This window comes from Oncorhynchus nerka, unplaced genomic scaffold, assembly GCF_034236695.1.
Source record: "Oncorhynchus nerka isolate Pitt River unplaced genomic scaffold, Oner_Uvic_2.0 unplaced_scaffold_1675, whole genome shotgun sequence".
Lineage (NCBI taxonomy): Eukaryota > Metazoa > Chordata > Actinopteri > Salmoniformes > Salmonidae > Oncorhynchus > Oncorhynchus nerka.
In genome coordinates, this window is record NW_027039644.1 from 59,094 (window position 1) to 83,397 (window position 24,304).

At 48.3% G+C, this 24,304-nt stretch overlaps 1 protein-coding gene across 1 annotated transcript in view; it reads right to left on the reverse strand.

The window, feature by feature from the left end:
- Window positions 1–2,434, reverse strand: part of LOC115127644 (microtubule cross-linking factor 1-like) — a 52,158-nt gene extending 49,724 nt beyond the window's left edge. Inside the window, exons 1-2 of the mRNA XM_065015122.1 lie at window positions 2,377–2,434; window positions 1,535–2,172 (exon numbers count right to left, since the gene is read on the reverse strand). Coding sequence (XP_064871194.1) covers window positions 1,535–2,172; window positions 2,377–2,434 — 696 coding nt within the window. The remainder of the gene's footprint in view (window positions 1–1,534; window positions 2,173–2,376) is intronic.
- Between the last annotated feature and the right edge of the window lie 21,870 nt (window positions 2,435–24,304).

A 24,304-nucleotide genomic window follows, 5' to 3' on the forward strand; every position in this document is an offset into this window, starting at 1 on the left:
AGAGGAGGGGTGATAGAGGGAGGAACAGGGAGGAAGAGGAGGAGGAGGGGTGATAGAGGGGAGATAGAGAGAGGAACAGGAAGGAGGAGGGGTGATAGGGGGGAGATAGAGAGAGGAACAGGGAGTAAGAGGAGGAGGAGGGGTGATAGAGAAAGGAACAGGGAGGAGGAGGAAGAGGAGGGGTGATAGAGAGAGGAACAGGGAGGAAGAGGAGGAGGAGGGGTGATAGAGGGGAGATAGAGAGAGGAACAGGAAGGAGGAGGGGTGATAGGGGGAGATATAGAGGGAACAGGGGGAGGAGGAGGGGTGATAGAGGGGAACAGAGAAGTGGAGGGAGGGGTGATTGAGAAAGGAACAGGGAGGAGGAGGAAGAGGAGGGGTGATAGAGAGAGGAACAGGGAGGAAGAGGAGGAGGAGGGGTGATAGAGAGAGGAACAGGGAGGAGGAGGGTGATAGGGGGGAGATATAGAGGGGAAGGAGGAGGAGGAGGGGTGATAGAGAGAGGAACAGAGAAGTGGAGGAGGAGGGGTGATTGAGAAAGGAACAGGGAGGAGGAGGAAGAGGAGGGGTGATAGAGAGAGGAACAGGGAGGAAGAGGAGGAGGAGGGGTGATAGAGAGAGGAACAGGGAGGAGGAGGGTTGATAGAGAGAGGAACAGAGAAGTGGAGGAGGGGTGATAGAGAGAGGAACAGGGAGGAGGAGGAAGAGGAGGGGTGATAGAGAAAGGAACAGGGAGGAAGAGGAGGAGGAGGGGTGATAGAGAGAGGAACAGGGAGGAAGAGGAGGAGGAGGGGTGATAGAGAGAGGAACAGGGAGGAAGAGGAGGAGGAGGGTTGATAGAGAGAGGAACAGGGAGGAAGAGGAGGAGGAGGGTTGATAGAGAGAGGAACAGGGAGGAGGAGGGTTGATAGAGAGAGGAACAGGGAGGAGGAGGAAGAGGAGGGGTGATAGAGAGAGGAACAGGGAGGAAGAGGAGGAGGAGGGTGATAGAGAGAGGAAAAGGGAGGAGGAGGGGTGACAGAGAGAGGAAAAGGGAGGAGGAGGGGTGATGGAGAGAGGAACAGGGAGGAGGAGGGGTGATAGAGACAGGAACAGAGAGGAGGCGCAGGAGGGGTGATAGAGAGAGGAACAGGGTGGAGGAGGATGAGGAGGAGGAGGGGTGATAGAGACAGGAACAAAGAGGAGGAGGAGGGGTGATAGAGAGGGGAACAGGGAGGAGAGTACAGGTGAAATATACTGATGTATGGCATATATTTGATTGTTATTACTAAGTTGGTGGGTAGTTAGGTGGAGAGGGAGCTGTACCCCTCAGAGCTGTACCCCTCAACAGAGTTACCCTCAGAGCTGTACCCCTCAACACAGTTACCCTTTAGAGCTGTACTCCTCAACAGAGTTACCCTCAGAGCTGTACCCCTCAACACAGTTACCCTTTAGAGCTGTACTCCTCAACACAGTTACCATCAGAGCTGTACCCCTCAACACAGTTACCCTCAGAGCTCTACCCCTCAGAGCTGTACCCCTCAGAGCTATACACCTCAACACAGTTACCCTCAGAGCTGTACCCCTCAACACAGTTACCCTCAGAGCAGTACCCCTCAGAGCTGTACCCCTCAACACAGTTACCCTCAGAGCTGTACCCCTCAACACAGTTACCCTCAGAGCTGTACCCCTCAGAGCTGTACCCCTCAACACAGTTACCCTCAGAGCTGTACCCCTCAACACAGTTACTCTCAGAGCTGTACCCCTCAGAGCTGTACCCCTCAACACAGTACCCCTCAGAGCTGTACCCCTCAACACAGTTACCCTCAGAGCTGTACCCCTCAACACAGTTACCCTCAGAGCTGTACCCCTCAGAGCTGTACCCCTCAACACAGTAACCCTCAGAGCTGTACCCCTCAACACAGTAACCCTCAGAGCTGTACCCCTCAACACAGTTACCCTCAGAGCTGTACCCCTCAGAGCTGTACCCCTCAACACAGTAACCCTCAGAGCTGTACCCCTCAACACAGTAACCCTCAGAGCTGTACCCCTCAACACAGTTACCCTCAGAGCTGTACCCCTCAGAGCTGTACCCCTCAACACAGTTACCCTCAGAGCTGTACCCCTCAACACAGTTACCCTCAGAGCTGTACCCCTCAACACAGTTACCCTTTAGAGCTGTACTCCTCAGAGCTGTACCCCTCAACACAGTTACCCTTTAGAGCTGTACCCCTCAGAGCTGTACCCTTCAACACAGTAACCCTCAGAGCTGTACCCCTCAACACAGTTACCCTCAGAGCTGTACCCCTCAGAGCTGTACCCCTCAACACAGTTACCCTTTAGAGCTGTACCCCTCAACACAGTAACCCTCAGAGCTGTACCCCTCAACACAGTTACTCTCAGAGCTGTACCCCTCAACACAGTTACTCTCAGAACAGGTCAAACACACCTCCATAATAGCCTGGGCACCAACGTTTGGCAATGACACAGCGTACAAGGAATGAAATGTCAGCTAAACAGACTGGTACCCAGGCTAACTACACAATGGGCAAATACTTACTTGAAATATGTGGGCATAACTCCAGACTTACCATTGACGTCAATGCTAAACAAAAATACATGCATTAACCTCAAGTTCGACCCTATGTGTAAATGTTGTGCCTTTCGTCATGCCTTTAGTGACGTCTAGGGTTGCAAAATTCTGGTAACTTTCCCCAAATTCCAAGGATTTGTGTTCTATGTTCTAATGGGACTGTGTTCTGTGTTCTAATGGTACTGTGTTCTATGTTCTAATGGGACTGTGTTCTAATGGGACTGTGTTCTGTGTTCTAATGGGACTGTGTTCTAATGGGACAGTGTTCTGTGTTCTAATGGGACTGTGTTCTATGTTCTAATGGGACTGTGTTCTGTGTTCTAATGGTACTGTGTTCTATGTTCTAATGGGACTGTGTTCTAATGGGACTGTGTTCTGTGTTCTAATGGGACTGTGTTCTAATGGGACAGTGTTCTGTGTTCTAATGGGACTGTGTTCTATGTTCTAATGGGACTGTGTTCTGTGTTCTAATGGGACTGTGTTCTAATGGGACAGTGTTCTGTGTTCTAATGGGACTGTGTTCTAACAGGACTGTGTTCTGTGTTCTAATGGGACTGTGTTCTAATGGGACAGTGTTCTGTGTTCTAATGGGACTGTGTTCTAATGGGACAGTGTTCTGTGTTCTAATGGGACTGTGTTCTAACAGGGCTGTGTTCTGTGTTCTAATGGGACTGTGTTCTAACGGGACTGTGTTCTGTGTTCTAATGGGACTGTGTTCTGTGTTCTAATGGGACTGTGTTCTAACGGGACTGTGTTCTAATGGGACTGTGTTCTAATGGGACTGTGTTCTATGTTCTAATGGGACTGTGTTCTGTGTTCTAATGGGACTGTGTTCTAATGGGACTGTGTTCTATGTTCTAATGGGACTGTGTTCTGTGTTCTAATGGGACTGTGTTCTATGTTCTAATGGGACTGTGTTCTGTGTTCTAATGGGATTGTGTCCTAATGGGACAGTGTTCTGTGTTCTAATGGGACTGTGTTCTAACAGGACTGTGTTCTGTGTTCTAATGGGACTGTGTTCTAACAGGGCTGTGTTCTGTGTTCTAATGGGACTGTGTTCTGTGTTCTAATGGGACTGTGTTCTAATGGGACAGTGTTCTGTGTTCTAATGGGACTGTGTTCTATGTTCTAATGGGACTGTGTTCTGTGTTCTAATGGGACTGTGTTCTAATGGGACAGTGTTCTGTGTTCTAATGGGACTGTGTTCTAACAGGACTGTGTTCTGTGTTCTAATGGGACTGTGTTCTAATGGGACAGTGTTCTGTGTTCTAATGGGACTGTGTTCTAACAGGACTGTGTTCTGTGTTCTAATGGGACTGTGTTCTAATGGGACAGTGTTCTGTGTTCTAATGGGACTGTGTTCTAACAGATCTGTGTTCTGTGTTCTAATGGGACTGTGTTCTAACAGGGCTGTGTTCTGTGTTCTAATGGGACTGTGTTCTAACGGGACTGTGTTCTGTGTTCTAATGGGACTGTGTTCTGTGTTCTAATGGGACTGTGTTCTAACGGGACTGTGTTCTAATGGGACTGTGTTCTAATGGGACTGTGTTCTATGTTCTAATGGGACTGTGTTCTGTGTTCTAATGGGACTGTGTTCTAATGGGACTGTGTTCTATGTTCTAATGGGACTGTGTTCTGTGTTCTAATGGGACTGTGTTCTATGTTCTAATGGGACTGTGTTCTGTGTTCTAATGGGATTGTGTCCTAATGGGACAGTGTTCTGTGTTCTAATGGGACTGTGTTCTAACAGGACTGTGTTCTGTGTTCTAATGGGACTGTGTTCTAAAAGGGCTGTGTTCTGTGTTCTAATGGGACTGTGTTCTAACGGGACTGTGTTCTGTGTTCTAACGGGACTGTGTTCTATGTTCTAATGGGACTGTGTTCTAATGGGACTGTGTTCTATGTTCTAATGGGACTGTGTTCTGTGTTCTAATGGGATTGTGTCCTAATGGGACAGTGTTCTGTGTTCTAATGGGACTGTGTTCTAACAGAACTGTGTTCTGTGTTCTAATGGGACTGTGTTCTAACAGGGCTGTGTTCTGTGTTCTAATGGGACTGTGTTCTAACGGGACTGTGTTCTGTGTTCTAACGGGACTGTTTTCTATGTTCTAATGGGACTGTGTTCTAATGGGACTGTGTTCTATGTTCTAATGGGACTGTGTTCTGTGTTCTATGTTCTAATGGGACTGTGTTCTGTGTTCTAATGGGATTGTGTCCTAATGGGACAGTGTTCTGTGTTCTAATGGGACTGTGTTCTAACAGGACTGTGTTCTGTGTTCTAATGGGACTGTGTTCTAACAGGGCTGTGTTCTGTGTTCTAATGGGACTGTGTTCTAACGGGACTGTGTTCTGTGTTCTAACGGGACTGTGTTCTATGTTCTAATGGGACTGTGTTCTAATGGGACTGTGTTCTATGTTCTAATGGGACTGTGTTCTGTGTTCTAATGGGACTGTGTTCTAATGGGTCAGTGTTCTGTGTTGTAATGGGACTGTGTTCTAACAGGACTGTGTTCTGTGTTCTAATGGGACTGTGTTCTAACAGGACTGTGTTCTGTGTTCTAATGGGACTGTGTTCTAATGGGACTGTGTTCTGTGTTCTAATGGGACTGTGTTCTGTGTTCTAATGGGACTGTGTTATAATGGGACTGTCTTCTGTGTTCTAATGGGACTGTGTTCTGTGTTCTAATGGGACTGTGTTCTGTGTTCTAATGGGACTGTGTTCTGTTCTAACGGGACTGTGTTCGGTGTTCTAATGGGACTGTGTTCTAATGGACTGACTGTTTTGGGACTGTGTTCTAACAGGACTGTGGTGTTCTAATGGGACTGTGTTCGGTGTTCTAATGGGACAGTGTTCTAATGGGACAGTGTTCTGTGTTCTAATGGGACTGTGTTCTGTGTTCTAATGGGACTGTGTTCTAATGGGACTGTGTTCGGTGTTCTAATGGGACTGTGTTTTAATGGGACAGTGTTCTGTATTCTAATGGGACTGTGTTCTAATGGGACTGTGTGCTGTGTTCTAATGGAACTGTGTTCTGTGTTCTAATGGGACTGTGTTCTAATGGAACTGTGTTCTGTGTTCTAATGGGACTGTGTTCTAATGGGACTGTGTTCTGTGTTCTAATGGGACTGTGTTCTAACGGGACTGTGTTCTGTGTTCTAACGGGACTGTGTTCTATGTTCTAATGGGACTGTGTTCTAATGGGACTGTGTTCTAACGGGACTGTGTTCTATGTTCTAATGGGACTGTGTTCTGTGTTCTAATGGGACTGTGTTCTAATGGGACAGTGTTCTGTGTTGTAATGGGACTGTGTTCTAACAGGACTGTGTTCTGTGTTCTAATGGGACTGTGTTCTAACAGGACTGTGTTCTGTGTTCTAATGGGACTGTGTTCTAATGGGACTGTGTTCTAACGGCTCTGTGTTCTGTGTTCTAATGGGACTGTGTTATAATGGGACTGTCTTCTGTGTTCTAATGGGACTGTGTTCTGTGTTCTAATGGGACTGTGTTCTGTGTTCTAATGGGACTGTGTTCTGTGTTCTAATGGGACTGTGTTCTAACGGGACTGTGTTCTGTGTTCTAATGGGACTGTGTTCTGTGTTCTAATGGGACTGTGTTCGGTGTTCTAATGGGACTGTGTTCGGTGTTCTAATGGGACAGTGTTCTAATGGGACAGTGTTCTGTGTTCTAATGGGACTGTGTTCTGTGTTCTAATGGGACTGTGTTCTAATGGGACTGTGTTCTGTGTTCTAATGGGACTGTGTTCGGTGTTCTAATGGGACTGTGTTTTAATGGGACAGTGTTCTGTATTCTAATGGGACTGTGTTCTAATGGGACTGTGTTCTGTGTTCTAATGGGACTGTGTTCTAACGGGACTGTGTTCTGTGTTCTCCCTCTCTCTCCCTCCATTCCTTTCTCCTCTCCCTCTATCCATTTCTCCTTCCTCTTTCTCTCTTACTCTCTCTCTCCCTCTCTCCCTCCATTCCTTTCTCCTCTCTATCTATTTCTCCTTCCTCTTTCTCTCTTACTCTCTCTCTCCCTCTCTCCCTCCATTCCTTTCTCCTCCCCCTCTCTCCCCCTCTATCTATTTCTCCTTCCTTTTTCTCTCTCCCTCCATTCCTTTCTCCTCCCCCTCTCTCTCTCCCTGTCTGTCAGCCCAATGTCAAATGTAAATCACACAGAGCAGTAATCCTGCTGTACCAGAGCTGCTTTTACACCCGTCCTCTCATTCATTCACTCTCTCCGCTTCACAGATTACGTTAGAGGGGAAACTGAAATCCCATATTAGAGAAACCACATCCCGGGTCAGAGTGTTTGTGTCAATGCTATAATTACGTGACACTATGCAGACTTAGAGACAATGTACTTTATGTGACGTAAGGACAATAGGACATGCAAATAGCATGCATGTTGTGTCATAACATTTTTAGAACTTCCTGTATGTCTGCCAACAGTCGAACTGCGACCAGATTCAGGCTTTTGACGTTTTTTTTTTTTTAAACATGTAAACTATCATATATCTTCATTACAAACTGGTCTGAGATCTGTTAACAGGAATACAAAATGTTAAATTAGGAGCCTAAGTTTAGCCAAGGAGAAAGCACTGAGCTACAGTACGTCGGGAGAAAGTCAGGATCCCATGATTGGCTGAGATAACGGAGAGGCTACTTCCTGAAGGCCCATGCTGACCCCTTTGCCTTTACATGGCAAATCCTTAAAGAGATGGGCAGGGATAAGGCTTATGAGAACCTAAATGGGTCTGAACACAGAAGAGCTCTCTAGAAAGTGGGACGCTCATGAAAGGGAATGTAATCTTCAACTTGTCTCCAAAGTGGGATAACCCATCTATTATACTTTCTGGCACAGCCAGAAGAGGACTGGCCACCCCTCATAGCCTGGTTCCTCTCTACCTGGCACAGCCAGAAGAGGACTGGCCACCCCTCAGAGCCTGGTTCCTCTCTACCTGGCACAGCCAGAAGAGGACTGGCCACCCCTCATAGCCTGGTTCCTCTCTACCTGGCACAGCCAGAAGAGGACTGGCCACCCCTCAGAGCCTGGTTCCTCTCTACCTGGCACAGCCAGAAGAGGACTGGCCACCCCTCATAGCCTGGTTCCTCTCTACCTGGCACAGCCAGAAGAGGACAGGCCACCCCTCAGAGCCTGGTTCCTCTCTACCTGGCACAGCCAGAAGAGGACTGGCCACCCCTCAGAGCCTGGTTCCTCTCTACCCGGCACAGCCAGAAGAGGACTGACCACCCCTCATAGCCTGGTTCCTCTCTACCCGGTACAGCCAGAAGAGGACTGGCCACCCCTCATAGCCTGGTTCCTCTCTTTCTGTCACAGCCAGAAGAGGACTGGCCACCCCTCATAGCCTGGTTCCTCTCTTTCTGTCACAGCCAGAAGAGGACTGGCCCCCCCTCAGAGCCTGGTTCCTCTCTACCTGGCACAGCCAGAAGAGGACTGGCCACCCCTCATATCCTGGTTCCTCTCTACCTGGCACAGCCAGAAGAGGACTGGAGACCCCTCAGAGCCTGGTTCCTCTCTACCTGGTACAGCCAGAAGAGGACTGGCCACCCCTCAGAGCCTGGTTCCTCTCTACCTGGTACAGCCAGAAGAGGACTGGCCACCCCTCATAGCCTGGTTCCTCTCTACCTGGCACAGCCAGAAGAGGACTGGCCCCCCCTCAGAGCCTGGTTCCTCTCTACCTGTCACAGCCAGAAGAGGACTGGCCCACCCCTCATAGCCTGGTTCCTCTCTACCTGGCACATCCAGAAGAGGACTGGCCCACCCCTCAGAGCCTGGTTCCTCTCTACCTGGTACAGCCAGAAGAGGACTGGCCACCCCTCATAGCCTGGTTCCTCTCTACCTGGCACAGCCAGAAGAGGACTGGCCACCCCTCATAGCCTGGTTCCTCTCTACCCGGCACAGCCAGAAGAGGACTGGCCACCCCTCAGAGCCTGGTTCCTCTCTACCTGGTACAGCCAGAAGAGGACTGGCCACCCCTCAGAGCCTGGTTCCTCTCTACCTGGTACAGCCAGAAGAGGACTGGCCACCCCTCATAGCCTGGTTCCTCTCTACCTGTCACAGCCAGAAGAGGACTGGCCCCCCCTCAGAGCCTGGTTCCTCTCTACCTGTCACAGCCAGAAGAGGACTGGCCCACCCCTCATAGCCTGGTTACTCTCTACCTGGCACAGCCAGAAGAGGACTGGCCCACCCCTCAGAGCCTGGTTCCTCTCTACCCGGCACAGCCAGAAGAGGACTGGCCCACCCCTCATAGCCTGGTTCCTCTCTACCTGTCACAGCCAGAAGAGGACTGGCCCCCCCTCAGAGCCTGGTTCCTCTCTACCTGTCACAGCCAGAAGAGGACTGGCCCACCCCTCATAGCCTGGTTCCTCTCTACCTGGCACAGCCAGAAGAGGACTGGCCCACCCCTCAGAGCCTGGTTCCTCTCTACCCGGCACAGCCAGAAGAGGACTAGCCCACCCCTCATAGCCTGGTTCCTCTCTACCTGGCACAGCCAGAAGAGGACTGGCCCACCCCTCAGAGCCTGGTTCCTCTCTACCCGGCACAGCCAGAAGAGGACTGGCCACCCCTCATAGCCTGGTTCCTCTCTACCTGGTACAGCCAGAAGAGGACTGGCCCACCCCTCAGAGCCTGGTTCCTCTCTACCTGGTACAGCCAGAAGAGGACTGGCCCACCCCTCAGAGCCTGGTTCCTCTCTACCTGGCACAGCCAGAAGAGGACTGGCCCACCCCTCAGAGCCTGGTTCCTCTCTACCTTGTACAGCCAGAAGAGGACTGGCCACCCCTCAGAGCCTGGTTCCTCTCTACCTGGCACAGCCAGAAGAGGACTGGCCACCCCTCAGAGCCTGGTTCCTCTCTACCTGGTACAGCCAGAAGAGGACTGGCCACACCTCGGAGCCTGGTTCCTCTCTACCTGGCACAGCCAGAAGAGGACTGGCCACCCCTCAGAGCCTGGTTCCTCTCTACCTGGTACAGCCAGAAGAGGACTGGCCACCCCTCATAGCCTGGTTCCTCTCTACCTGGCACAGCCAGAAGAGGACTGGCCACCCCTCCGAGCCTGGTTCCTCTCTACCTGGCACAGCCAGAAGAGGACTGGCCACCCCTCAGAGCCTGGTTCCTCTCTACCTGGCACAGCCAGAAGAGGACTGGCCACCCCTCAGAGCCTGGTTCCTCTCTACCTGGCACAGCCAGAAGAGGACTGGCCACCCCTCAGAGCCTGGTTCCTCTCTACCTGGCACAGCCAGAAGAGGACTGGCCACCCCTCAGAGCCTGGTTCCTCTCTACCTGGCACAGCCAGAAGAGGACTGGCCACCCCTCAGAGCCTGGTTCCTCTCTACCTGGTACAGCCAGAAGAGGACTGGCCACCCCTCATAGCCTGGTTCCTCTCTACCTGGTACAGCCAGAAGAGGACTGGCCACCCCTCATAACCTGGTTCCTCTCTACCTGGCACAGCCAGAAGAGGACTGGCCACCCCTCATAGCCTGGTTCCTCTCTACCTGGCACAGCCAGAAGAGGACTGGCCACCCCTCATAGCCTGGTTCCTCTCTACCTGGCACAGCCAGAAGAGGACTGGCCACCCCTCAGAGCCTGGTTCCTCTCTACCTGTCACAGCCAGAAGAGGACTGGCCACCCCTCAGAGCCTGGTTCCTCTCTACCCGGCACAGCCAGAAGAGGACTGGCCACCCCTCAGAGCCTGGTTCCTCTCTACCTGGTACAGCCAGAAGAGGACTGGCCACCCCTCATAGCCTGGTTCCTCTCTACCTGGCACAGCCAGAAGAGGACTGGCCACCCCTCATAGCCTGGTTCCTCTCTACCTGGCACAGCCAGAAGAGGACTGGCCACCCCTCATAGCCTGGTTCCTCTCTACCCGGCACAGCCAGAAGAGGACTGGCCACCCCTCATAGCCTGGTTCCTCTCTACCTGGCACAGCCAGAAGAGGACTGGCCACCCCTCATAGCCTGGTTCCTCTCTACCCGGCACAGCCAGAAGAGGACTGGCCACCCCTCATAGCCTGGTTCCTCTCTAGGTTTCTTCCTAGGTTTTGGCCTTTCTAGGGAGTTTTTTCCTAGCCACCGTGCTTCTACACCTGCATTGTTTGCTGTTTGGGGTTTTAGGCTGGGTTTCTGTACAGCACTTTGAGACATCGGCTGATGTAAGAAAGGCTATAAAGATGTATTTGATTGATTGTATGATCTACCATTTAGAAACGCTGAGTCTGTATTTTAGTAAACTAAAAATTTAAAATAACACAAAAATGAAATAAACAATCTTGGAAATTTGACATAAACTCACCGCCTTGACCTCAGTCACATATAACCTGCCTTGGAACAGAACGATCATAGTCGATAACGTATAACATCAAGAAAAACATTGAACAGAATTAGCTCAACTATTATTAGGATATGAGCGTGTGGATGACGTGAGATGCTCATCAGATAACGGTGACAGTGTGGGCTGGAGTGTTACCTGATGCCATGTTGGACTGAGTGGCTTTTGTTTCGTTAGATAACGGACTTAGCTTAAGAGGGTTGAAGTGGGTCGGCGCTGAGGACGGACACCTTAGCCTATACTTTTATAAAGCTTGATGAGCCCTGGTACCTCCAACCGGCTCTAAAATAAAACACCTTGACAGGATAATATTAAAGTGAGACCTGGAACTTTGTTAATTCTACTTTAACCGTTACTATTACAATGTGGCTCTTATCCTCCACACCCCCCCCCCCACCCCTGGCCAAATTCAAACCGGCACAGGAACGCGTTGATCGAGTTCCATGAAGAACATTCCAGAATTTGGCACCTGTACTTGACTCATGTCTAAATGCCTCTGAAAAGACACGCAGTTGAGCTAAGAAATCTTTTAGAAATATCTTGACTCTACGCACATGTGCAATGCCCTAAATCTTTACTTTACACTGTGGTGTGTAAACCTTAGTGTAAACTTTACACTGTGGTGTGTAAACCTTAGTGTAAACTTTACACTGTGGTGTGTAAACCTTAGTGTAAACTTTACACTGTGGTGTGTAAACCTTAGTGTAAACTTTACACTGGTGTGTTCTGTCTGACCTCATCCAGTCCTACTACAGGGAGAAGGGAGGGAAGGTATGGAGATGAAAGAGGCACTGACCTCAGGTCTTAAAGAAGCCAAGGGGGGGGGCTGTGGTATCTAGTGTGTCCCAGGATGGCTCCCCTGTTCTGGGCGGGGCCCTGAGGCAAGACCCCCCTGGTCATGGCTCTGGCCCTGGGTCTCCACGGCTCGCTCCTGTCCTAGACGCCACTCCAGCTCATCCCTCGCACCGGACTGTGACTGGGGGGTGGGGGTCAGGGGGTGACAGGTGAGGGAAGGTGTGTGGGTGTGGGGACAGAGGGGATGGAGGGGGGAGGGGAGTGCATGAAGCGGATTGGTGGATAAACGAACAAACGGACGAATGACAATAAACAAACAGCAGGAGGATTTTTTTTTAAAGCAAAAAAAATTAAAAATAAGAAGATAAAGACAAGGGTGAAAAATTATACTAAAAACTACAACAGAACAGACGGATTAGAGAACTACAACAGAACAGACGGATTAGAGAACTAAAAACTACAATAGAACAGACGGATTAGAGAACTAAGAACTACAACAGAACAGACGGATTAGAGAACTACAACAGAACAGACGGATTAGAGAACTAAGAACTACAACAGAACAGACGGATTAGAGAACTAAGAACTACAACAGAACAGACGGCTTAGAGAACTAAGAACTACAACAGAACAGACGGATAGAGAACTAAGAACTACAACAGAACAGACGGCTTAGAGAACTACAACAGAACAGACGGATTAGAGAACTAAGAACTACAACAGAACAGACGGATTAGAGAACTAAGAACTACAACAGAACAGACGGCTTAGAGAACTAAGAACTACAACAGAACAGACGGCTTAGAGAACTAAGAACTACAACAGAACAGACGGCTTAGAGAACTAAGAACTACAACAGAACAGACGGATTAGAGAACTACAACAGAACAGACGGATTAGAGAACTACAACAGAACAGACGGATTAGAGAACTACAACAGAACAGACGGATTAGAGAACTAAGAACTACAACAGAACAGACGGATTAGAGAACTAAGAACTACAACAGAACAGACGGATTAGAGAACTACAACAGAACAGACGGATTAGAGAACTAAGAACTACAACAGAACAGACGGATTAGAGAACTAAGAACTACAACAGAACAGACGGATTAGAGAACTAAGAACTACAACAGAACAGACGGATTAGAGAACTACAACAGAACAGACGGATTAGAGAACTACAACAGAACAGAAGGATTAGAGAACTACAACAGAACAGAGTTAGAGAACGAAGAAAAGCACAAAGAGAAAGACCAACTTAAAGACCACGGCGTACGAGAGAGACGAGAAGAGGACTAGAACGAGGATGAACAACATGATGGGTTGAAACATCTGAAGGACGGAGGGAACACAAAGAGGAGGAGAAAAAAAGAGGGATCGGGGGGGAATGCAAAACACTGGTTATGAAGAGCATGCAATGAGGGAAACATGAGTCCAAACCGACTGCTGCTAGACAGAATAGATACCACCGTTGGTGAGCTTCAAGCTAACTCACCACATGCTAAACGCACGGCAGCAGCACATGCAGTAGAAGCAGTAAGAAAAGATAACGAAGCTTAGATCTTAACTCTACTCATGTGAAATGCTTTAATTCTTAAAAGAAGTTTAAGTCCCATATTGTTATGTTAAGACGTATCAAGGTCATTTGCTTATGACTCGACTTCTGTTAGGACAAATCACGTCTTTTTCTTGCTTCTATATTCAGTTGGCGTCAGGTGACTCTGGGATATCGGGTTACATCTCCACAACCATTGGAGGCTCGGGAGTCCCGCCTTAACGCATATTTCGCTGATTGGACTGTCTGTTAATTTGTGGCGGAACAGCACAGCACAGGCACGTTCACAGGAGAGAGTAAACAATGAACGACAGCAGTGAAGGATGTTCCTGACCACTAGCTACACTGCATTCGAAAAGTATTCAGACCCCTTGACTTTTTCCACATTTTGTTACGTTACAGCCTTATTCTAAAATGGAAAATGGATTATATTAGACATATTCCTCATCAATCTACACACAATACCCCATGACGACATCACAATACCCTATGATGACATCACAATACCCCATAATGATGTCATTATGGGGTATTGTGATGTCATTGTGGGGTATTGTGATGTCATTATGGGGTATTGTATGTAGATTGATGTGGGGGAAAAAAAACTATTTAATACATTTTAGAATAAGGCTGTAAGGTAACAAGATGTGGAAAAAGTCAAGGGGTCTGAATACTTTCCCGAATGCACTGATCACAGTAAATAAGACAACTGAAATCTTCTAGCATGTCAAATGTAATGTTGATTATGAGCAACAAAGAAATCCAAGCTCTATTCCCCCAGTTATCATCAATAGGTTATTCCTAGCATATGAGATTTCAACATGACATCTACCATGTACTCCCTTGTCATACTACTTACTATAGCAATGCATATTAGTGAAAAAAGTGCATACAAATCATGAATCACTTTTATCTCCCTCACCAACTTCAAACATCTGCTATCTGAGCAGCTAACCGATCGCTGCAGCTGTACATAGTCTATCGGTAAATAGCCCACCCAATTTACCTACCTCATCCCCATACGGTTTTTATTTTATTTACTTTTCTGCTCTTTTGCACACCAGCATCTCTACCTGCACATGTCCATCTGCTCATTTATCACTCCAGTGTTAATCTGCTAAATTGTAATTATTCACTCCTATGGGCTACTTATTGCCTTACCTCCTCATGCCTTTTGCACACAATGTATATATATATATTCATACTATGTTATTGACTTGTTAATTGTTTACTCCATGTGTAACTCTGTGTTGCTGTCTGTTCACACTGCTATGCTTTATCTCGGCCAGGTCGCAGTTGTAAATGAGTACTTGTTCTCAACTAGCCTACCTGGTTAAATAAAGGTGAAATAAATCAAATATATTTAAAAATATATTTTAAAAAATACCAACAACGACAAAAAAGCAGAAAATCTGAGCGTTCTAACAGTATAAGGCATTAGTAGGTATTGGTCATGGTCCTCTCATGAAGTTTTATAGACTTAACATTAACATTCAACTTGATTTTTAAACTGTATTCCTTTCCTTCAGAAATGTGGACAGACCACAGCTTTCGTGCTTTTGACAGAGTGTTGGATTGTTGCAGCTGTTTATTGAAGTTGTTCGTTGTAGATGTTAGTTGAGTTAGAGTATATAACAGACCCAGACAAGGGGTCCTATAGGCAGATCATAATAACCATGAGTCCTATAGTCAGAGTAGAGGGGGGGAGCAGACCATATTAACCATGAGTCCTATAGTCAGAGTAGAGGGGGGGCAGACCATATTAACCATGAGTCCTATAGTCAGAGTAGAGGGGGGTGGGCAGACCATATTAACCATGAGTCCTATAGTCAGAGTAGAGGGGGGGACCATATTAACCATGGGCAGATAGTCAGGTAGAGGGGGCAGACCATATTAACCATGAGTCCTATAGTCAGAGTAGAGGGGGGGGGCAGACCATATTAACCATGAGTCCTATAGTCAGAGTAGAGGGGGGCAGACCATATTAACCATGAGTCCTATAGTCAGAGTAGAGGGGGGGCAGACCATATTAACCATGAGTCCTATAGTCAGAGTAGAGGGGGGCAGACCATATTAACCATGAGTCCTATAGTCAGAGTAGGGGGGGCAGACCATATTAACCATGAGTCCTATAGTCAGAGTAGAGGGGGGCAGACCATATTAACCATGAGTCCTATAGTCAGAGTAGAGGGGGGGCAGACCATATTAACCATGAGTCCTATAGTCAGAGTAGAGGGGGGGAGACCATATTAACCATGAGTCCATAGTTAACCATATTAACCATGAGTCCTATAGTCAGAGTAGAGGGGGGCAGACCATATTAACCATGAGTCCTATAGTCAGAGTAGAGGGGGGCAGACCATATTAACCATGAGTCCCATAGAGGGGGGCAGACCATATTAACCATGAGTCCTATAGTATAGGGGGGCAGTCAGAGTCCTATAGTCAGAGTAGGGGGCAGACCATATTAACCATGAGTCCTATAGTCAGAGTAGAGGGGGGGGCAGACCATATTAACCATGAGTCCTATAGTCAGAGTAGAGGGGGGGGGGGGGCAGACCATATTAACCATGAGTAGAGCAGGGGGGGCAGACCATAGTAACCATGAGTCCTATAGTCAGAGTAGAGGGGGGCAGACCATATTAACCATGAGTCCTATAGTCAGAGTAGAGGGGGGCAGACCATATTAACCATGAGTCCTATAGTCAGAGTAGGGGGAGACCATATTAACCATGAGTCCTATAGTCAGAGTAGAGGGGGGGCCACCATATTAACCATGAGTCCTATAGTCAGAGTCCTATAGTCAGGGGGGCAGACCATATTAACCATGAGTCCTATAGTCAGAGTAGAGGGGGGGCAGACCATATTAACCATGAGTCCTATAGTCAGAGTAGAGGGGGGCAGACCATATTAACCATGAGTCCTATAGTCAGAGTAGTATTAACCATGAGAGTCAGAGAGGGGGGGCAGACCATATTAACCATGAGTCCTATAGTCAGAGTAGAGGGGGGCAGACCATATTAACCATGAGTCCTATAGTCAGAGTAGCAGACCATATTAACCATGAGTCCTATAGTCAGAGTAGAGGGGGGCAGACCATATTAACCATGAGTCCTATAGTCAGAGTAGACAGGGGGGGGCAGACCATATTAACCATGAGTCCTATAGTCAGAGTAGAGGGGGGCAGACCATATTAACCATGAGTCCTATAGTCAGAGTAGAGGGGGGCAGACCATATTAACCATGAGTCCTATAGTCAGAGTAGAGGGGGGGGCAGACCATATTAACCATGAGTCCTATAGTCAGAGTAGAGGGGGGGGTCCTATAGTCAGACCATATTAACCATGAGTCCTATAGTCAGAGTAGAGGGGGGCAGACCATATTAACCATGAGTCCTATAGTCAGAGTAGAGGGGGGGCAGACCATATTAATTAAGTCAGTGAGTCCTATAGTCAGAGTAGAGGGGGGCAGACCATATTAACCATGAGTCCTATAGTCAGAGTAGAGGGGGGGGCAGACCATATTAACCATGAGTCCTATAGTCAGAGTAGAGGGGGGGGGCATGAGTCCTATAGTCCATATTAACCATGAGTCCTATAGTCAGAGTAGAGTAGGGGGGCAGACCATATTAACCATCAGAGTAGAGGGGGGCAGACCATATTAACCATGAGTCCTATAGTCAGAGTAGAGGGGGGCAGACCATATTAACCATGAGTCCTATAGTCAGAGTAGAGGGGGGCAGACCATATTAACCATGAGTCCTATAGTCAGAGTAGAGGGGGGGGCAGACCATATTAACCATGAGTCCTATAGTCAGAGTAGAGGGGGGCAGACCATATTAACCATGAGTCCTATAGTCAGAGTAGAGGGGGGCAGACCATATTAACCATGAGTCCTATAGTCAGAGTAGAGGGGGGTCCTATAGTCAGACCATATTAACCATGAGTCCTATAGTCAGAGTAGAGGGGGGGCAGACCATATTAACCATGAGTCCTATAGTCAGAGTAGAGGGGGGGCAGACCATATTAACCATGAGTCCTATAGTCAGAGTAGAGGGGGGGGCAGACCATATTAACCATGAGTCCTATAGTCAGAGTAGGGCAGACCATATTAACCATGAGTCCTATAGTCAGAGTAGAGGGGGGGCAGACCATATTAACCATGAGTCCTATAGTCAGAGTAGGGGGGGCAGACCATATTAACCATGAGTCCTATAGTCAGAGTAGAGGGGGGGCAGACCATATTAACCATGAGTCCTATAGTCAGAGTAGAGGGGGGGCAGACCATATTAACCATGAGTCCTATAGTCAGAGTAGAGGGGGGCAGACCATATTAACCATGAGTCCTATAGTCAGAGTAGACGGGGGGGGCAGACCATATTAACCATGAGTCCTATAGTCAGAGTAGAGGGGGGGCAGACCATATTAACATAACCATGAGTCCTATAGTCAGAGTAGAGGGGGGCAGACCATATTAACCATGAGTCCTATAGTCAGAGTAGAGGGGGGCAGACCATATTAACCATGAGTCCTATAGTCAGAGTAGGGGGGCAGACCATATTAACCATGAGTCCTATAGTCAGAGTAGAGGGGGAGGGGGAGACCATATTATGAGTCCTATAGTCAGAGTAGGTCAGGTGGGGGGCAGACCATATTAACCATGAGTCCTATAGTCAGAGTAGAGGGGGGGGCAGACCATATTAACCATGAGTCCTATAGTCAGAGTAGAGGGGGGGGGGGGGCAGACCATATTAACCATGAGTCCTATAGTCAGAGTAGAGGGGGGCAGACCATATTAACCATGAGTCCTATAGTCAGAGTAGAGGGGGGGGGCAGACCATATTAACCATGAGTCCTATAGTCAGAGTAGAGGGGGGGCAGACCATATTAACCATGAGTCCTATAGTCAGAGTAGAGGGGGGGCAGACCATATTAACCATGAGTCCTATAGTCAGAGTAGAGGGGGGCAGACCATATTAACCATGAGTCCTATAGTCAGAGTAGAGGGGGGCAGACCATATTAACCATGAGTCCTATAGTCAGAGTAGAGGGGGGGGGGCAGACCATATTAACCATGAGTCCTATAGTCAGAGTAGAGGGGGAGTCCTATAGTCAGACCATATTAACCATGAGTCCTATAGTCAGAGTAGAGGGGGGGGTCCTATAGAGCAGACCATATTAACCATGAGTCCTATAGTCAGAGTAGAGGGGGGGCAGACCATATTAACCATGAGTCCTATAGTCAGAGTAGAGGGGGGAGACCATATTAACCATGAGTCCTATAGTCAGAGTAGAGGGGGGGCAGACCATATTAACCATGAGTCCTATAGTCAGAGTAGAGGGGGGGCAGACCATATTAACCATGAGTCCTATAGTCAGAGTAGAGGGGGGCAGACCATATTAACCATGAGTCCTATAGTCAGAGTAGAGGGGGGGCAGACCATATTAACCATGAGTCCTATAGTCAGAGTAGAGGGGGGCAGACCATATTAACCATGAGTCCTATAGTCAGAGTAGAGGGGGGCAGACCATATTAACCATGACCATGAGTCCTATAGTCAGAGTAGGGGGGCAGACCATATTAACCATGAGTCCTATAGTCAGAGTAGAGGGGGGGCAGACCATATTAACCATGAGTCCTATAGTCAGTAGAGGGGGGTAGACCATATTAACCATGAGTCCTATAGTCAGAGTAGGGCAGACCATATTAACCATGAGTCCTATAGTCAGAGTAGAGGGGGGGGCAGACCATATTAACCATGAGTCCTATAGTCAGAGTAGAGGGGGGCAGACCATATTAACCATGAGTCCTATAGTCAGAGTAGAGGGGGGGGCAGACCATATTAACCATGAGTCCTATAGTCAGAGTAGACGGGGGGGGGGGCAGACCATATTAACCATGAGTCCTATAGTCAGAGTAGAGGGGGGCAGACCATATTAACCATGAGTCCTATAGTCATAGACCATATTAACCATGAGTCCTATAGTCAGAGTAGTAGAGGGGGGGCAGACCATATTAACCATAACCATGAGTCCTAATAGTCAGAGTAGAGGGGGGGCAGACCATATTAACCATGAGTCCTATAGTCAGAGTAGAGGGGGGCAGACCATATTAACCATGAGTCCTATAGTCAGAGTAGAGTAGAGGGGGGGCAGACCATATTAACCATGAGTCCTATAGTCAGAGTAGAGGGGGGGGGCAGACCATATTAACCATGAGTCCTATAGTCAGAGTAGAGGGGGGGCAGACCATATTAACCATGAGTCCTATAGACCATATTAACCATGAGTCCTATAGTCAGAGTAGAGGGGGGCAGACCATATTAACCATGAGTCCTATAGTCAGAGTAGAGTCCTATAGGGGAGGGGGCAGACCATATTAACCATGAGTCCTATAGTCAGAGTAGAGGGGGGGCAGACCATATTAACCATGAGTCCTATAGTCAGAGTAGAGGGGGGGGGAGTCCTATAGTCAGACCATATTAACCATGAGTCCTATAGTCAGAGTAGAGGGGGGGGGCATAGACCATGAGTCCTAACCATGAGTCCTATAGTCAGAGTAGAGGGGGGCAGACCATATTAACCATGAGTCCTATAGTCAGAGTAGAGGGGGGGCAGACCATATTAACCATGAGTCCTATAGTCAGAGTAGAGGGGGCAGACCATATTAACCATGAGTCCTATAGTCAGAGTAGAGGGGGGCAGACCATATTAACCATGAGTCCTATAGTCAGAGTAGAGTCCTATGGTCAGGGGGGCAGACCATATTAACCATGAGTCCTATAGTCAGAGTAGAGGGGGGCAGACCATATTAACCATGAGTCCTATAGTCAGAGTAGAGGGGGGGAGTCCTATAGTCAGACCATATTAACCATGAGTCCTATAGTCAGAGTAGAGGGGGGGGCAGACCATATTAACCATGAGTCCTATAGTCAGAGTAGAGGGGGGGGGGAGTCCTATAGTCAGACCATATTAACCATGAGTCCTATAGTCAGAGTAGAGGGGGGCAGACCATATTAACCATGAGTCCTATAGTCAGAGTAGGGGGGGGCAGACCATATTAACCATGAGTCCTATAGTCAGAGTAGAGGGGGGGCAGACCATATTAACCATGAGTCCTATAGTCAGAGTAGAGGGGGGCAGACCATATTAACCATGAGTCCTATAGTCAGAGTAGACCATGAGTCCTATAGTCAGGGAGGGGGGCAGACCATATTAACCATGAGTCCTATAGTCAGAGTAGAGGGGGGGCAGACCATCATGAGTCCTATAGTCAGAGTAGAGGGGGGCAGACCATATTAACCATGAGTCCTATAGTCAGAGTAGAGGGGGAGCAGACCATATTAACCATGAGTCCTATAGACCATATTAACCAGAGTAGTCAGAGTAGGGGGGCAGACCATATTAACCATGAGTCCTATAGTCAGAGTAGAGGGGGCAGACCATATTAACCATGAGTCCTATAGTCAGACCATATTAACCATGAGTCCTATAGTCAGAGTAGAGGGGGGGCAGACCATATTAACCATGAGTCCTATAGTCAGAGTAGAGGGGGGCAGACCATATTAACCATGAGTCCTATAGTCAGAGTAGAGGGGGGGGCAGACCATATTAACCATGAGTCCTATAGTCAGAGTAGAGGGGGGGCAGACCATATTAACCATGAGTCCTATAGTCAGAGTAGAGAGGGGGGCAGACCATATTAACCATGAGGGGGGGCAGCAGACCATATTAACCATGAGTCTTAACCATGACCATATTAACCATGAGTCCTATAGTCTAGAGGGGGAGACCATATTAACCATGAGTCCTATAGTCAGAGTAGAGGGGGGGAGCAGACCATATTAACCATGAGTCCTATAGAGAGGGGGGGCAGACCATATTAACCATGAGTCCTATAGTCAGAGTAGAGGGGGGGCAGACCATATTAACCATGAGTCCTATAGTCAGAGTAGAGGGGGGGGGGCAGACCATATTAACCATGAGTCCTATAGTCAGAGTAGAGGGGGGGCAGACCATATTAACCATGAGTCCTATAGTCAGAGTAGAGGGGGGCAGACCATATTAACCATGAGTCCTATAGTCAGAGTAGAGGGGGGGGGCAGACCATATTAACCATGAGTCCTATAGTCAGAGTAGAGGGGGGGGCAGACCATATTAACCATGAGTCCTATAGTCAGAGTAGAGGGGGGCAGACCATATTAACCATGAGTCCTATAGTCAGAGTAGAGGGGGGGGCAGACCATATTAACCATGAGTCCTATAGTCAGAGTAGAGGGGGGGGAGCAGACCATATTAACCATGAGTCCTATAGTCAGAGTAGAGGGGGGGCAGACCATATTAACCATGAGTCCTATAGTCAGAGTAGAGGGGGGGGCAGACCATATTAACCATGAGTCCTATAGTCAGAGTAGAGAGGGGGGCAGACCATATTAACCATGAGTCCTATAGTCAGAGTAGAGGGGGGCAGACCATATTAACCATGAGTCCTATAGTCAGAGTAGAGGGGGGCAGACCATATTAACCATGAGTCCTATAGTCAGAGTAGAGGGGGCAGACCATATTAACCATGAGTCCTATAGTCAGATAGAGAGGGGGCAGTCAGAGTCCTATAGAGAGGGGGGGCAGACCATATTAACCATGAGTCCTATAGTCAGAGTAGAGGGGGGGGGGCAGACCATATTAACCATGAGTCCTATAGTCAGAGTAGAGGGGGGCAGACCATACCATAACCATGACCATATTAACCATGAGTCCTATAGTCAGAGTAGAGGGGGGGGCAGACCATATTAACCATGAGTCCTATAGTCAGAGTAGAGGGGGCAGACCATATTAACCATGAGTCCTATAGTCAGAGTTAGACCATATTAACCATGAGTCCTATAGTCAGAGTAGAGGGGGAGCAGACCATATTAACCATGAGTCCTATAGTCAGAGTAGAGGGGGGCAGACCATATTAACCATGAGTCCTATAGTCAGAGTAGAGGGGGGCAGACCATATTAACCATGAGTCCTATAGTCAGAGTAGGGGGGGGCAGACCATATTAACCATGAGTCCTATAGTCAGAGTAGGGGGGGCAGACCATATTAACCATGAGTCCTATAGTCAGAGTAGAGGGGGGCAGACCATATTAACCATGAGTCCTATAGTCAGAGTAGGGAGGGGGGCAGACCATATTAACCATGAGTCCTATAGTCAGAGTAGAGGGGGGGCAGACCATATTAACCATGAGTCCTAGTAGTCAGAGTAGAGGGGGTCCTATAGTCCAGAGTAGAGTAGAGGGGGGCAGACCATATTAACCATGAGTCCTATAGTCAGAGTAGAGGGGGAGCAGACCATATTAACCATGAGTCCTATAGTCAGAGTAGAGGGGGGTGGCAGACCATATTAACCATGAGTCCTATAGTCAGAGTAGACAGGGGGGGGGCAGACCATATTAACCATGAGTCCTATAGTCAGAGTAGAGGGGGGGCAGACCATATTAACCATGAGTCCTATAGTCAGAGTAGAGGGGGCAGACCATATTAACCATGAGTCCTATAGTAGTCATGAGTCCTATAGTCAGAGTAGGGGGGCAGACCATATTAACCATGAGACCCTATGAGTCCAGAGTCAGAGTAGGGGGGCAGACCATATTAACCATGAGTCCTATAGTCAGAGTAGAGGGGGGGCAGACCATATTAACCATGAGTCCTATAGTCAGAGTAGAGGGGGGGGCAGACCATATTAACCATGAGTCCTATAGTCAGAGTAGAGGGGGGCAGACCATATTAACCATGAGTCCTATAGTCAGAGTAGAGGGGGGGGCAGACCATATTAACCATGAGTCCTATAGTCAGAGTAGAGGGGGGGGTCCTATAGCAGACCATATTAACCATGAGTCCTATAGTCAGAGTAGAGGGGGGAGCAGACCATATTAACCATGAGTCCTATAGTCAGAGTAGAGGGGGGGGGCAGACCATATTAACCATGAGTCCCATGAGTCCTATAGTAGTAGGGGGGGCAGACCATATTAACCATAGAGTCCTATAGTCAGAGTAGAGTAGAGGGGGGGGCAGACCATATTAACCATGAGTCCTATAGTCAGAGTAGAGGGGGGGGAGCAGACCATATTAACCATGAGTCCTATAGTCAGAGTAGAGGGCAGGGGGAGACCATATTAACCATGAGTCCTATAGTCAGAGTAGAGGGGGGGGGCAGACCATATTAACTATGAGTCCTATAGTCAGAGTAGAGGGGGGGGCAGACCATAGACCATGATAGTAACCATATTAACCATGAGTCCTATAGTCAGAGTAGAGGGGGGCAGACCATATTAACCATGAGTCCTATAGTCAGAGTAGAGGGGCAGACCATATTAACCATGAGTCCTATAGTCAGAGTAGAGGGGGGCAGACCATATTAACCATGAGTCCTATAGTCAGAGTAGAGGGGGGCAGACCATATTAACCATGAGTCCTATAGTCAGAGTATAGTCAGAGTCCTATAGTCAGAGTAGAGGGGGGGGCAGACCATATTAACCATGAGTCCTATAGTCAGAGTAGAGGGGGGGGGGCAGACCATATTAACCATGAGTCCTATAGTCAGAGTAGAGGGGGCAGACCATATTAACCATGAGTCCTATAGTCAGAGTAGAGGGGGGGGGCAGACCATATTAACCATGAGTCCTATAGTCAGAGTAGGGGGCAGACCATATTAACCATGAGTCCTATAGTCAGAGTAGAGGGGGCAGACCATATTAACCATGAGTCCTATAGTCAGAGTAGAGGGGGAGCAGACCATATTAACCATGAGTCCTATAGTCAGAGTAGAGGGGGGGCAGACCATATTAACCATGAGTCCTATAGTCAGAGTAGAGGGGGGCAGACCATATTAACCATGAGTCCTAGAGGGGGGACCATTAACCATGAGTCAGAGTAGAGGGGGAGACCATATTAACCATGAGTCCTATAGTCAGAGTAGGGGGGGCAGACCATATTAACCATGAGTCCTATAGTCAGAGTAGAGGGGGGAGCAGACCATATTAACCA